The sequence below is a fragment of the Erpetoichthys calabaricus genome, chromosome 13, assembly GCF_900747795.2.
Source record: "Erpetoichthys calabaricus chromosome 13, fErpCal1.3, whole genome shotgun sequence".
Lineage (NCBI taxonomy): Eukaryota > Metazoa > Chordata > Cladistia > Polypteriformes > Polypteridae > Erpetoichthys > Erpetoichthys calabaricus.
Genome location: NC_041406.2, coordinates 92467984 through 92481486, shown reverse-complemented (window position 1 = coordinate 92481486; position 13503 = coordinate 92467984). Strand labels below are relative to the sequence as shown.

General features: G+C 42.1%; 1 protein-coding gene across 2 annotated transcripts in view; it reads left to right on the top strand.

Annotated features, from left to right (window-relative positions):
* LOC114663495 (pleckstrin homology domain-containing family G member 4B-like) overlaps positions 1 to 13503 on the top strand; it is a 173558-nt gene that overhangs the window by 137206 nt on the left and 22849 nt on the right. For both annotated transcript variants that reach the window (XM_051935729.1, XM_028817258.2), the window contains exons 14-18: positions 1148 to 1974; positions 5148 to 5400; positions 6577 to 6666; positions 10247 to 10471; positions 12873 to 13043. In XM_051935729.1, coding sequence (XP_051791689.1) covers positions 1148 to 1974; positions 5148 to 5400; positions 6577 to 6666; positions 10247 to 10471; positions 12873 to 13043 — 1566 coding nt within the window. The remainder of the gene's footprint in view (positions 1 to 1147; positions 1975 to 5147; positions 5401 to 6576; positions 6667 to 10246; positions 10472 to 12872; positions 13044 to 13503) is intronic.

The window sequence follows — 13503 nt, the reverse complement described above, 5'->3', positions numbered from 1 at the left end:
ATAAAGAAACCTAAACCTAACCTAACCTATACTTAGGAACTTACCTAGATAACAATCTTAACTGGAATACAAATACAAAAAAAAAATTATTTTCTAAATGCAACCAGTGCTTATTTCTCCTCCATAAACTCAAACTATTTAAAGTAGACAAGGACCTCATGTTGTCCTCTTATCGCAGTATGATCCAGTCTGTGATCACTTTCAGTTTCATTGCCTGGTTTTTTTAGAGAAAATATACTAATGTAATGTAATACAATATACTGTAGAATATGTAATTTACTATTCATTAACAGGTGCAATAACAATTTATGCTGCTGTACTTTGAGCAATAATAATAATTTGCTCTGGTTACTTGATCACTTAACACTGTATAAGACATATTTGGAATTATTTGACTTTTCTTTAAATGCACCTCGGGGCTGTCACAAAAAGTAATTTCGTTGTGTTACACAATGACAATAAAGTGCTTGAACTTGGTTGAATAGTCTGATAAACCAAAACTCAAAAAGCTCTAGAAGATTACAAAGTATGCAGCTAAAGTTATTGGGGCTGATGTAGATGATTTGACTCGTGTGTGTGTGTGTGTGTCAGAGGGCAATGTTAAAGAAACTGGAAATCATCTCAACTGATGACAGTCATCCATTACATGTAGAACTAAAGTTCAGTAAATCAGGAAGGAGAGTCGCTTTGAAAACCCACACAAATTGCTCCAGAAGCTCCTGTCTTCCTAGTGCCGTACGACTTTTCAATAAGAAATATCGGAGATAATGATTAAGGGTTGGATATATATCCTGTAACTTTTTTTTTTTTTGGTGTAAATATGTATTATCTAACTGCCTTACCTTAACCTGTCTTGTTTCTATTTGTCTGTTTTATTTCATTCTGTCTGTTATTAGATGCAACTGAGAAGGCAAATTTCATGTTTTCCTGTGTAAACATGACTAAATAAAGAAACCTTAACCATAACCTTCTTGTGGTTCACATCAGACATTTCTAATTAATCCATAGCAATCACACTCTTTTTCTCTCTTTATCTTCAGTCTGACACAACAACCCCATCCCATTTGTGGCATCTCTGGAACATCTGCACAAGGTGATCCTGGTTTTTTGAAATTTGACTAACTGTTTTTTATTACGTTCTTTACAGGCAAACCGATGGATTGAGCATTGCCAGGATTACTTGACGCAAATGAGTGCAGAAAAGGACTCCACCATGCCATCCCTTACAGCTCTTCGCACTTTGCACAGCTTCCACAGAGAGGCCGCCAAATTTTCACCAGAAAACTTCCACAAGCTGAATGAAATGGTGTTAAACCTGAACAGTACCAAGGAGATGAAACAGTGGAATTCACACTGGATGAAATGTCAGACTGTACGTCAGGAGCTGGAAGAAATTTTGTCCAGGTCCTCAGAGCTCCCTAAAGGCTACTCGATCGATGGGAGCAGCGAAAAGACTTGTGGGGATTTTAATCATGTGGACATGACTCAGATGCATGGGCAAAATGTAGACAACAACAATAGTGCAGAAATACAGACTACTTGTCAAATGGACGAAAGTGATGTCAACAGAAACTCACAAAGCAGCCTCTTGTTTCCTGATCCGGAGCGATATATCAAGTCAGCATCGGTGTTTGATGACACTGACAGCGATTGTACTGTTGATTCTTTCTCTGTATCTTGTCAATCCGAGCCTCTGTGCTCGCCCGTCTCTCGTCAGAGGAAACATCCACTGAAGAAGATCATGAAAAAAACTCTAAGCTATGATCTGTCGCAAAGAGACACAAGCCATGGAGAAATCAGCCCTCTGGGATTCACGGGAGTTTATATTAAAGGCCTGGAAATCGGCAACAACATCTCGGGTGACAAAAAGACCCACCGAGCAGGTGTTAACAGTCCACACCTCAGCAGGAGTCGCAGTTTGTCATCGCCTCCCAGCGTGCATTGCAGACATGCAGATGACAACAAACCAAACAGGTAACACAAATCTGTCGAAGGGCATCGGTTGTGCAGTTGATTTGTTAAGGTCGGGGGTTAAAGTGACGATTAGGAAATCACAATTTCTAACCATTTCCTAGCCCATATTATCAGACAGCTGACTGCCATGCCCAAAGAATTTTTTGTTTATGTGCCAACGTCGAGGTAACTCAAAAATGATTTTTTTTTTTTAGAGAAAATACATTTTTATTGCAAGTTTTGATTAAAAACAACATAATTACTGAATTAGTAAATTAAAATAACACCCTGATTTTGCAATGGTATCAGGAATATATTTACCTCTTCGGCAGTCAAGGAGTCAAATGGTTTGAGTGGCCAACGTCAATTCATATTTGTGAATGTTCTGTATGATGGGTATCAGGGGTTTGGCTGGCGACTTTCATTTCCTCTGTCTGTTCTGTGGTCTTTTAAATTATTTTAATATTGTTTTCAGGATTTTGAAAACAAATGTTATGTTTGTTTTATTTCAAAGTATTTTAACAATGCTGAAAATGAACTACACACTCACCAGCCACTTTATTAGGTACACCTTGCTAATACCGGGTTAGACCCCCTTTTGCTGTAATTCTTTATGGCATTGGTTATTCAATGTGCTGGAAACATTTCTCAGGGAGGGATTGTGGTCCATATTGACATGATAACATCAAGCAGTTGCTGCGGATTTGTTAGCTGCACATCAATGATGCGAATCTCCCGTTCCACCACATCCCAAAGGTGCTCTATTGGATTGAGATCTGGTGACTGTGGGGGCCATTTGAGTACAGGGAACTCGTTGTCATGTTCAAGAGACCAGTCTGAGGTGATTTGAGCTTTGTGACATCCTGCTGGAAGTAACCATCAGAAGATGGGTACACTGCAGTCATAAACAACAACAACAACATTTATTTATATAGCACATTTTCATACAAAAAGTAGCTCAAAGTGCTTTACATAATGAAGAAAAGAAAAATAAAAGACAAAATAAGAAATTAAAATAAGGCAACATTAGTTAACATAGAAAAGGAGTAAGGTCCGATGGCCAGGGTGGACAGAAAAAAACAAAAAAAACTCCAGAAAGCTGGACCAAAAAATAAAATCTGTAGGGGGTTCCAGGCCACGAGACCGCCCAGTCCCCTCTGGGCATTCTACCTAACATAAATTAAATAGTCCTCTTTGTAGTTAGGGTTAGGGTTAGGGTTAGGGTTAGGGTTGGGACATAAAGAGATGGACATGGTCAGCAACAATACTCAGGAAGGCTGTGGTATTTAAACAATGCTCAGTTGGTATTAAGGGGCAACAAAGTGTGCAAGGAAATATATTCCCCATACCATTAAAACAGCACCAGTACCAGCCTGAACCGTTAATACAAGGCAGGATGGATCTGTGCTTTCATGTTGTTGATGCCAAATTCTGACCTTACCATTTGAATATTTCAGCAGAAATCGAGACTCATCAGACCAGGCAACATTTTTCCAATCTTCTGTTGTACAATTTTGTTCAGTCCGTGTGAATTGTAGCCACAGTTGCCTGTTCTTAGCTGACAGAAGTGGCACCCGGTGTGGTCTCCTGCTGCTGTAGCCCACCTGCTTCAAGGTTTGACGTGTTGTGTGTTCAGAGATGCTCTTCTGCACACCTCAGTTGTAACGAGTGCTTATTTGCGCTCCTGTTGCCTTTCTATCAGCTCAAACCAGTCTGGCCATTCTCATCTGACCTCTGGCATCAACAAAGCATTGTCACCTAGAGAACTGCCACTCACTGGATATTTTCCATTTTTCAGACCATTCTTTGTAAACCCTAGAGATGTTTGTGCGTGAAAATCTCAGTAGATCAGCAGTTTGTGAAATATTCGGACCAGCCCGACTGGCACCAACAGCCATGCTACGTTCAAAGTCACTTCAGTCACCTTTCTTCCTCATTCTGATGCTCGGTTTGATCTTCAGCGGGTTATCTGACAATGACCTAAATGCATGAGTTGCTGCCATGTGATTGGTTGATTAGATATTTGTGTTAACAAGCAGTTGAACAGATGTACCTAATAAAGTGGCCAGTGAGTGTATGTTCTCCCGTGGCTCTGTATTGTATTTTTGATGAAGGTTGCTATACGTTTCGAGTGTGTCATCGACAACATGACTATATAAAGATTCCTGATCATCTGAGAAATCAGATATCTTAAGAAAGACCTTTAGTGATCATTCGAATTGATATTTTCTGGTTACAAATTCTTTATCGTTTCTTTAACTTTATTTAATGTCTGCTCAGTTTTACTCTGGTTACTTGCCCCCTTTTGGCTATGAAATCCACTACCGTATCCCAATTTTGATGTCTGATTCACATGTTAAGCTTTATTTCTTTATTTTATGTCTTCACGGTTCTGACCTTTGGCTTGTTATTTTGACTTTGCGATTTCTCCCAATTCTCTTCTTATTTAAAATTCCTTACTGCACAGCGGATGCAGTACAATGAGCTGGGTCCTCATCCAGGGTGTTGGCACCAGTCTTGTGCCAAACCCCTCCAGGATATACTGTAAAGTACCTTAAATTTGAGTTAATTAAGCAATTACAGAAAACTGATGAATGGGTTCATAAAATAAATGGATTTTTCAAACCAATATTTTTTCTTCCATCGGATAAAAAATATACATCAGAACGGGTAACCCACCTGAAGCTAAGCATGTTTGGTTCCAGCCAGTACTTGAATAGGAGAACATCTAGGAAAAGCTTGGGTTGCTGCTTCAGGGGACACCTACTCTATGTATCCCAGAGCCCCAGTGCAATGAGGGAGACACTGTGCTGTAAAAATGGTGCTGTCCTTCAGATGAGATGCCTAATGGAGGTGCTCACTCTCTGTGATCCTAAAAGATTCCTGGGCATCCTTTGAAAAGAGTAGGGAGTATCCCGGTGTCCTGGATCAATTGCCCACCACAGCCCAGTCATTCTGGCCCCCTAATCACCACCTGTCTCTAATTGGCTATCCCTCTCACCCTTTCGCCACCTAATAGTGTGATGTGTGGTCAGCATACTGACACAAAATGGCCGCCATTGCATCGTCTGGGTGAATGCTGCATGTTAGTGGTGGTTGAAGTGGCTCCCCACGCATTGAGTAGTGAGAAAAGCGCTATATAAATGTAAAGAATTATTGTCACTATTATAATTGTTACTTGTCAACCTCCACAGCAACAGGCTTCAGCACATCATGGATGAAATGATCATGACAGAGAGAGAATACGTCAGGTCTCTGGGTTACATCATTGAAAATTACTACCCAGAGATGGAGAGAATGGACCTGCCCCAGGACCTGAGAGGGAAGCGAAACATCATATTTGGAAATCTGGAAAAGCTCTATGATTTCCACAGCCAGTATTTCCTTCAAGAACTGGAGCAATCTGCCGAATGTCCACTGCTTGCCAGCAGCTGCTTTCTCAGACATGTAAGTTCAGTGTGGCCCATTCGGGAACAGGGGATAATATGTTGAATGGCACTATCATGGTATTAGTAGATGTTAGTTAGAAAAGACAGTTGAATAAAACACGCGGGCGGCACAGTGGCATAATGGTAGCGCTGCTGCCTCGCAGTATGGAGACCTGGGTTCACTTCCCTGCATGGAGTTTGCATGTTCTCCCCGTTTCTGCGTGGGTTTCCTCCGGGTACTTTGGTTTCCTTCCACAGTCCAAAAACATGCAGGTTAGGTGCATTGGCAGTCCTAAATTGTCCTAAGTGTGTGCTTGGTGTGTGGGTGTGTGTGGGGCCCTGCCCGGGGTTTGTTCCTGCCCTGCGCCCTGTGCTGGCTGGGATTGGTTCCAGCATACCCCCGTGACCCTGTGTTAGGATTTAGCAGGTTGGGACACTTAGACTTAGACACGCATCATCTCTTCAGAGTGCTCTAGCATTCTGAATTGGACTAGTTACTTCACAACTTACTGTATCTGCCTTTGATGGTGACAAATTCAACATGCAGGCACCACAATGTCACTTAAACAGGTGAATAAGAATTTTACTAAGTAGAACAGTAGAACTTTAGGATCTTTCAAAACTCAACTTAATGTAATTTTGGAAGAATTAAGTGGGTAGGACTGGCGAGCTTTGTTGGGCTGAATGGCGTGTTCTCGTCTAGCTTTAATGCAAAGTTAGGTCAGGTCAGGTTGGGGTGTATGCACTGGTACTGTGCGTTTCCGCACCCACCAGACGATGAAACAGCTCGGAATCCACATTGGCAACACCCCCAGGCAGACATGCGGTCCAGTCCCTCCCTCCGGAACTGACCCTCTATCCGCCGCAGCCAGGTGTTATGTTGGCGTCCCCTTGGCCTGGTACAGCCGCTTGGGTCCTCAACAATTTTGTTTGTGTCTGCCACAGAACAACTCTGGATTTGGTGCCATCGGAGGGCACACTCACATGTAGAAATGGGTCTTGCTGGCCACAAACAGAGCCCTGTCCCCAATCTCACTACAGTCACACTGGAAGGATGTACCGCCGTTAACCTAATGTCAGCTTTGGGATAGTTTGTATATTATTTCATAGCTAATTAATTAATAGGGAAATACAAAAATGTCCCATTCTTCTTCTTCTTACTCTTTGTTTTATTTATATTTTATTTTTTTTAAAGGAGGAGCAATTTGGGATGTATGCTTTGTACAGCAAGAACAAACCTCAGTCTGATGCTCTTCTTGCCAGTCACATCAATGGATTCTTCCGGGTGAGTGCAGCTTGAGAAGATTATCTGACTTCACACAATTCCATTATCTTCTGCTGCATCATCCTTCTCTCTTTCCTAATTTTTTCTTTTATTTATTTTGTAAATCAAAAACCTTCACACTACCCTGGTATAATCGACTTTTCAAATAGTTTTCAACACCTTTTTGCTAGGTAGTTAAAATGGCATGGTGGCAGGTTAAATGATTCATGAAAGTACATGGATTGTATGACCTGTAGGGGGCATAAGAGCACCACAAACCCCTGGCACAACCTCACAGACAAAAGTCCCAGGGTCAAATATATGACTTATTGTACCTGTACCTTTAAACACAGGCTCCTTGTAGACATTATGATACAATAAATCAGGGATTCCCAAACTCGGTCCTGGGGACCCCCTGTGGCTGCAGATTTTTTTTCCAGCCAGCTTCTGTTTTTAATTGGACTCCTGGACTAATTAAGTGAACTGTTATTTCTGTGTTTTGGGAACAATACGGAAATTAGAAAACTAACTTTGGTAAAAAATCCATCCATCCATCCATTTTCCAACCCACTGAATCCGAACACAGGGTCACGGGGGTCTGCTGGAGCCAATCCCAGCCAACACAGGGCACAAGGCAGGAACCAATCCCGGGCAGGATGCCAACCCACCGCAGTTGGTAAAAAATATATATATTAAAATGTATCAAACACTTATATGAGAATAATGCATTTTGTTTTCTTTTTAACAATATTTTCATCTTCATTTTCATTCTCTTTTTTCGGGTGTTCTAATTGTTTAATTAATCCATTATGTACTAATTAGTGTATCTGATGCTAAAGTAGTTGCAGCCTTTCATTATTCAGTGTTGTTTGCCAGCGTGTGTGCTCTGCTTGTTTTTAATTAGCATTAATGAGACACGGGCAGCACGGTGGCGCAGTGGTAGCGCTGCTGCCTCGCAGTTAGGAGACCTGGGTTTGCTTCCCGGGTCCTCCCTGCGTGGAGTTTGCATGTTCTCCCCGTGTCTGCGTGGGTTTCCTTCGGGCGCTCCGGTTTCCTCCCACAGTCCAAAGACATGCTGGTTAAGTGAACTGGCGATTCTAAATTGTCCCTAGTGTGTGCTTGGTGTGTGGGTGGGTGTGTCCTGCGGTGGGTTGGCACCCTGCCTGGGATTGGTTCTTGCCTTGTGCCGTGTGTTGGCTGGGATTGGCTCCAGAAGACCCCCGTGACCCTGTGTTCGGATTCAGCGGGTTGGAAAATGGATGGATGGATGTACTAATTAGTGTATCTGATGCTAAAGTAGTTGCAGCCTTTCATTATTCAGTGTTGTTTGCCAGCGTGTGTGCTCTGCTTGTTTTTAATTATCATTAATGAGACATGGGAAGCACGGTGGCACAGTGGTAGCGCTGCTGCCTCGCAGTTAGGAGACCTGGGTTCGCTTCCCGGGTCCTCCCTGCGTGGAGTTTGCATGTTCTCCCCGTGTCTGCGTGGGTTTCCTCCCACAGTCCAAAGACATGCAGGTTAGGTGGATTGGTGATTCTAAATTGGCCCTAGTGCGTGCTTGGTGTGTTTGTGTGTGTCCTGCGGTGGGTTGGCACCCTGGCCTGGATTGGTTCTTGCCTTGTACCCTGTGTTGGCTGGGATTTGCTCCAGCAGACCCCCATGACCCTGTGTTTGGATTCAGCGGGTTGGAAGATGGATGGATGGATGGATTAATGAGATTCAATAAAGGGAGCAAACTGCAAAGAGAAAGGGCAAAATATAATGAAATCAACAAAAGAGAGTTGAGCATTTAGATCTATAGTAAAAATGGAAATATTTCTAAATGTCTTATAAATGTAAAAATCATGCCTCGGTTCTTTCTTAATGTAGAATAAGAGAAGAGAAAACAAATACCAGCTAATTAATTGAGATCAGTGTTATCAGTCGTCACTGATTATGAATCCGGTTGAAGCAAAAACCTGCAGCCACAGTGGGCCCCCAGGACCGACTTTGAGAACCCTTAACTTAGCACATTTTAATATATATATATATTTTTACCAAACTTAGTTTTCTAATTTCTATATTGTTCCCAAAACACAGAATCTTGGAAATAACAGTTTACTTAATTAGCCCAGGAGTTCAATTAGAAACAGAAGTTGGTTGGAACAAAAACCCGCAGCCACAGTGGGTTCACAGGACCGAGTCTGGGAATCCCTGCAATAAATTCTTCTCTCCTCCGTATTTCTTCTTCTTCTTCTTCTTGTTCTGCTTCACCTCCTCCTCACCCTACTCCACTCCTCGCAGGTAAGCTTCATCCATCCTCCACACCCGACTCCAACTTCAACTATTTGTTGGAATCCAGGAGACAGAGCTGGAGGTGGCAGAGTTAAAGATGCTAAGATTTGCATTGGGTGTGACGAGAATGGACAGGATTAGAAATGAGGACATTAGAGGGTCAGCTCAAGTTGGATGGTTGGGAGACAAAGTCAGAGAGAGGTGAGATTGCGTTGGTTTGGATATGTGCAGACAAGAGATGCTGGGTATATTGGGAGAAGGATGCTAAGGATAAAGCTACCAGGGAAGAGGAAAAGAGGAAGGCCTAAGAGAAGGTTTATGGATGTTATGACAGAGGACATGCAGGTGATGGGTGTAACAGAGCAAAATGACGAGGAGAGAAAGATATGGAAGAAGATGATCCACTGTGGTGACCCCTAATGGGAGCAGCCAAAAGAAGAAGAAGAATTTTTACTACCATGTCATCTTAGTGGAGGTGGGAGAATTATAGATGCTAAGATTTATATTGGGTTTGACGAGGATGGATAGAATTAGGAATGAGTACAGGGTCAGCTCAGGTTGGACGGTTGGGAGACAAAGTCAGAGAGGTGAGATTACATTGGTTTGGACATGTGCAGAGGAGAGATGCTGGGTATATTGGGAGAAGGATGCTAAGTATAGAGCTGCCAGGCAAAAGAAAAAGAGGAAGGCCTAAGAGAAGGTTTATGGATGTTATGAGAGAGGACATGCAGGTGATGGGTGTAACAGAACAAGATGACGAGGATAGGACAATATGGAAGAAGATGATCCGCTGTGGCAACCCCTAACGGGAGCAGCTGGAAGAAGAAGAAGAAGAAGTGAAAACACAAGTCACCTCCATTCTCTATGCTATTTCATTTCCATTAGTGATCAGTCCAATGATGATGGTGGTGTCATCAGCAAACTTAATGATTTTTACTCAAGTCATATTAAGACAATAAATGTGACAATATAACAACACATAGCGGTGGTTAATCTTACATTCGGGAATGTGGAACAAAGAACAACATTTGTACAAATGGACATCATGTTGACAAACAGCAGTCAGTGATGATAGGAGACATACACAGGCCAAGAATGAAGAGGAATCCTGAAGAGATGAGTAATTAGATAAGAGCCAATGATAAGGGGGGCAAACGTGGGGGTAACATTGTGACTAAAATAATTAAGGCTCAACTCATTTGTTTCCACATTTGTATAAAAACGAAACTGTCAGCTTCTCGTCGATCTTCTTCCTTCTCTTCTATTTCCTTTCTCTAAAACACTTGGTTTGAGTAACACATAGTTGTTGTTTTATTGCTTGTAACAGAACAAACAGCTAGAGCTTGGTGACAAGATGGACTTGGCCTCTTACCTCCTGAAGCCGATTCAGCGGATGAGCAAATATGCCCTGTTACTCAAGGACATGATTAAAGAGTGCAGCAAGTCACAGGAGCAGGAACTGGACGACCTCCGTGCGGCTGAAGAGATGGTGAAGTTCCAGCTACGCCATGGCAATGACCTCCTAGCCATGGATGCTATACGTGGATGTGATGTGAGAGCTTTTGTCTTCTTTTACAACAGTGAACGCTGCAGTGTGATTAATAATTAATATCTAGTGTGCTGCGTCGTGCTGCCACATCCAACTGACGAATTATAATGCAGAGACTACGAGATGAAATATAAGTCAGAGCCAAAGCCATCTTCCTAAACCAGAGGATCCATCTCATCTGTCATCTAAATCCAAAAAAGAGAAACTATAATTCAAAGTCATTAAATTCAGTAAATCCTCACTCTCCGCGGCATTCCGATTCCTTTGATTTCACTTATCTCCTATTATATAAGTGTAACCCATTTTGTGACACCCGTGGTCGAATTGCAGATCTTCGCGGAGAAGGTCCTCGTAGTGGCGGGGACAGAATTATGGGGTGTGTATTCACAGAAATGCACAGCAGAAAAATAAATTCCAAAAGGCCTTTCATGTAGCAGTGCAGCATGTGAGATTGACTAATAATGGGTCTGTGATTCCCTTAGATACTGTATATCTGGGGCTGCATGAGTGCTTCACTCAGTGGATTGATGTGTGTCTACCTGGCGCTAAGAAGTGTGGGTAGGCTGTTGAACCCCATTCATGATGGGGATCAGAGTTTAAGTGAATTAGGAAATTCCCAATAAGTTCGAGTCATAAGCATGTATGTACTGATTAAGACCCTGCCCTTTGTACACACCGCTGTGAAGGACAGCCAGAAGACCCTCAACCTGGAAGCACACGAGGAGATAACTTACACAGGCCTTTGTTTCCCCAAGACGCTAGATAGCAGCCAACGCAGGCTGGGATCCCTGCATGGATGCCCAGAATGTTCCAGTTTGTCTTTGTGAAACCAGAAATTGCAAGAACAGCGTAGACATATATGATGAAATAAAACCTCTTTACACTCTTGGAAGGCATCATTCCATTTATTTTGACCAGAATGCCACACTCTTGTCAGAAATGGGCCACCAGACCAAGGAGATGTTTCACATGCGGTTACATACCAGCATCACCGTACTTCTATGCAACTCTACTTCTAATATACTGGCATATTTATATATGTGAATAAATATGTATGTGTATACATATAATATTATAGTATGTGAATTTCCCCTTGGGATTAATAAAGTATCTATCTATCTATCTATCTATCTATCTATCTATCTATCTATCTATCTATCTATCTATCTATCTATCTATCTATCTATCTATCTATCTATCTATCTATCTATCTATTTGTTAACCAAATATTTCCAATTTGGACTCATTACTCAAGAAGAATTTGTGCCATTTGTTGTAGCTCCATGACTTGTGGCCTTCTGTGTAGTACAAATTAGAACATTAGAACAATCCGGACAAGAACAGGCCATTCAGCCCAACAAACTTGTCAGTCCTGTCCACTTAATTCTTCCAAAATAACATCAAGTTGAGTTCTGATGGTCCCTAAAGTCCTACTGTCTACTACACTACTTGGTAGCTTATTCCAAGTGTCTGTCATTCTTTGCATAAAGACAAACTTCCTAATGTTTGTGTGAAATTTACCCTCAACAAGTTTCCAGCAGTGTCCCTGTGTTCTTGATGAACTCATTTTAAAGTCACCGTCTCGATACACTGGACTAATTCCCTTCATAATTTTAAACACTTCAGTTAGGTCTCCTCTTAATCTTCTTTTCCTTAAACTATAAATGGCTCAGCTCTTTTAATCTTTCCTCATAACTCATCCCCTGTAGCCCTGGAATCAGCCTAGTTGCTCTCCTCTGGACCTTCTCTAGTGCTGCTATGTCCTTTTTGTAGCCTGGAGACCCAAACTGCACCCAGTACTCCAGATGAGGCCTCACCAGTGTGTTATAAAGCTTGAGCAGAACCTTCTTGGACTTGTACTCCACACATCAAGGCGCTATATAACCTCACATTCTGTTACTTTCTTAATGGCTTCAATAAATGAGAAAGCTAATGCTTGAGCAACTCACTATTTTTATGTCTGCTGTCCTTCCATCATACGACTGCCACAGGCTAAGAAAGGCGCACAGATGGAATGGACCAGGAGCTACAGGCAGGTCTATGGAATTGTTCAGGGTGGATCTGCGCACATAGCTGGCACCGCCATCTCCAAAAATGGAGCTTCAGTCAGGGTCATCTTAGCAGCATCATAGGCCCCCGGGGTAAAGTAGTGCACTGGGGACCCTGTTGTGATAGCAAAACAGAAACATACATAGGCATCAGAAGTATTGTGGGCTCCTATGCTCCTGGTGTCTCCAGCCAGTGCCCATTGTGCCCATACATTAAGACGGCCCTGGGCCTTCAGTAAAAATATCTCAAACACAAACAATTTGTACTAAATGTTAGAACAAAGAAACACATTCAAGACTTTGCTAATTCCATATAATGCATGGATTTTAAAAAGTGGAAAAAATAATCATTTCAGGTTAACTTGAAGGAGCAAGGACAGCTGCGCTGCCAAGATGAATTTATTGTCTGGTGTGGAAGGAAGAAATATCTGAGACACGTGTTCCTTTTCGAGGATCTCATTCTGTTCAGCAAAACAAAAAAGATAGACGGAGGATACGACATCTACATTTATAAGCAGTCTTTCAAGGTAGGAAAAGTGCATTTGTTCATTCCCAGTTATGGAAATAATTGTTTCTTTCCTTTGTCAGCTATTGCTTGTTCAGTCACCAAATGACTTTTAATATAAGCCACATTCTTCATGGCGTGCAACAGTGTCAGGCACTTTTATGAATCATACAAGAATATGATTTAAAGCAACAAGTTATCAATCGTACTAGAATATGACTTAAATTAACAAGATGAGTGAAAGAAAAGATGGAAATTAACACTGGGAAATGTATAAAACATGAGCACCAGATGGCAGTTGTTCATTCAAGCTTCCGCAGGGCACACACACCCACACACCAAACAACAATTTAGGATCGCCAATGCACCTAACCTGCATGTCTTTGGACCGTGGGAGGAAACCCACGCAGAAACCTATATCCTAACACAGGGCCACAGGGGTCTGCTGGAGCCAATCCCAGCCAGCACAGGGCATAAGGCAG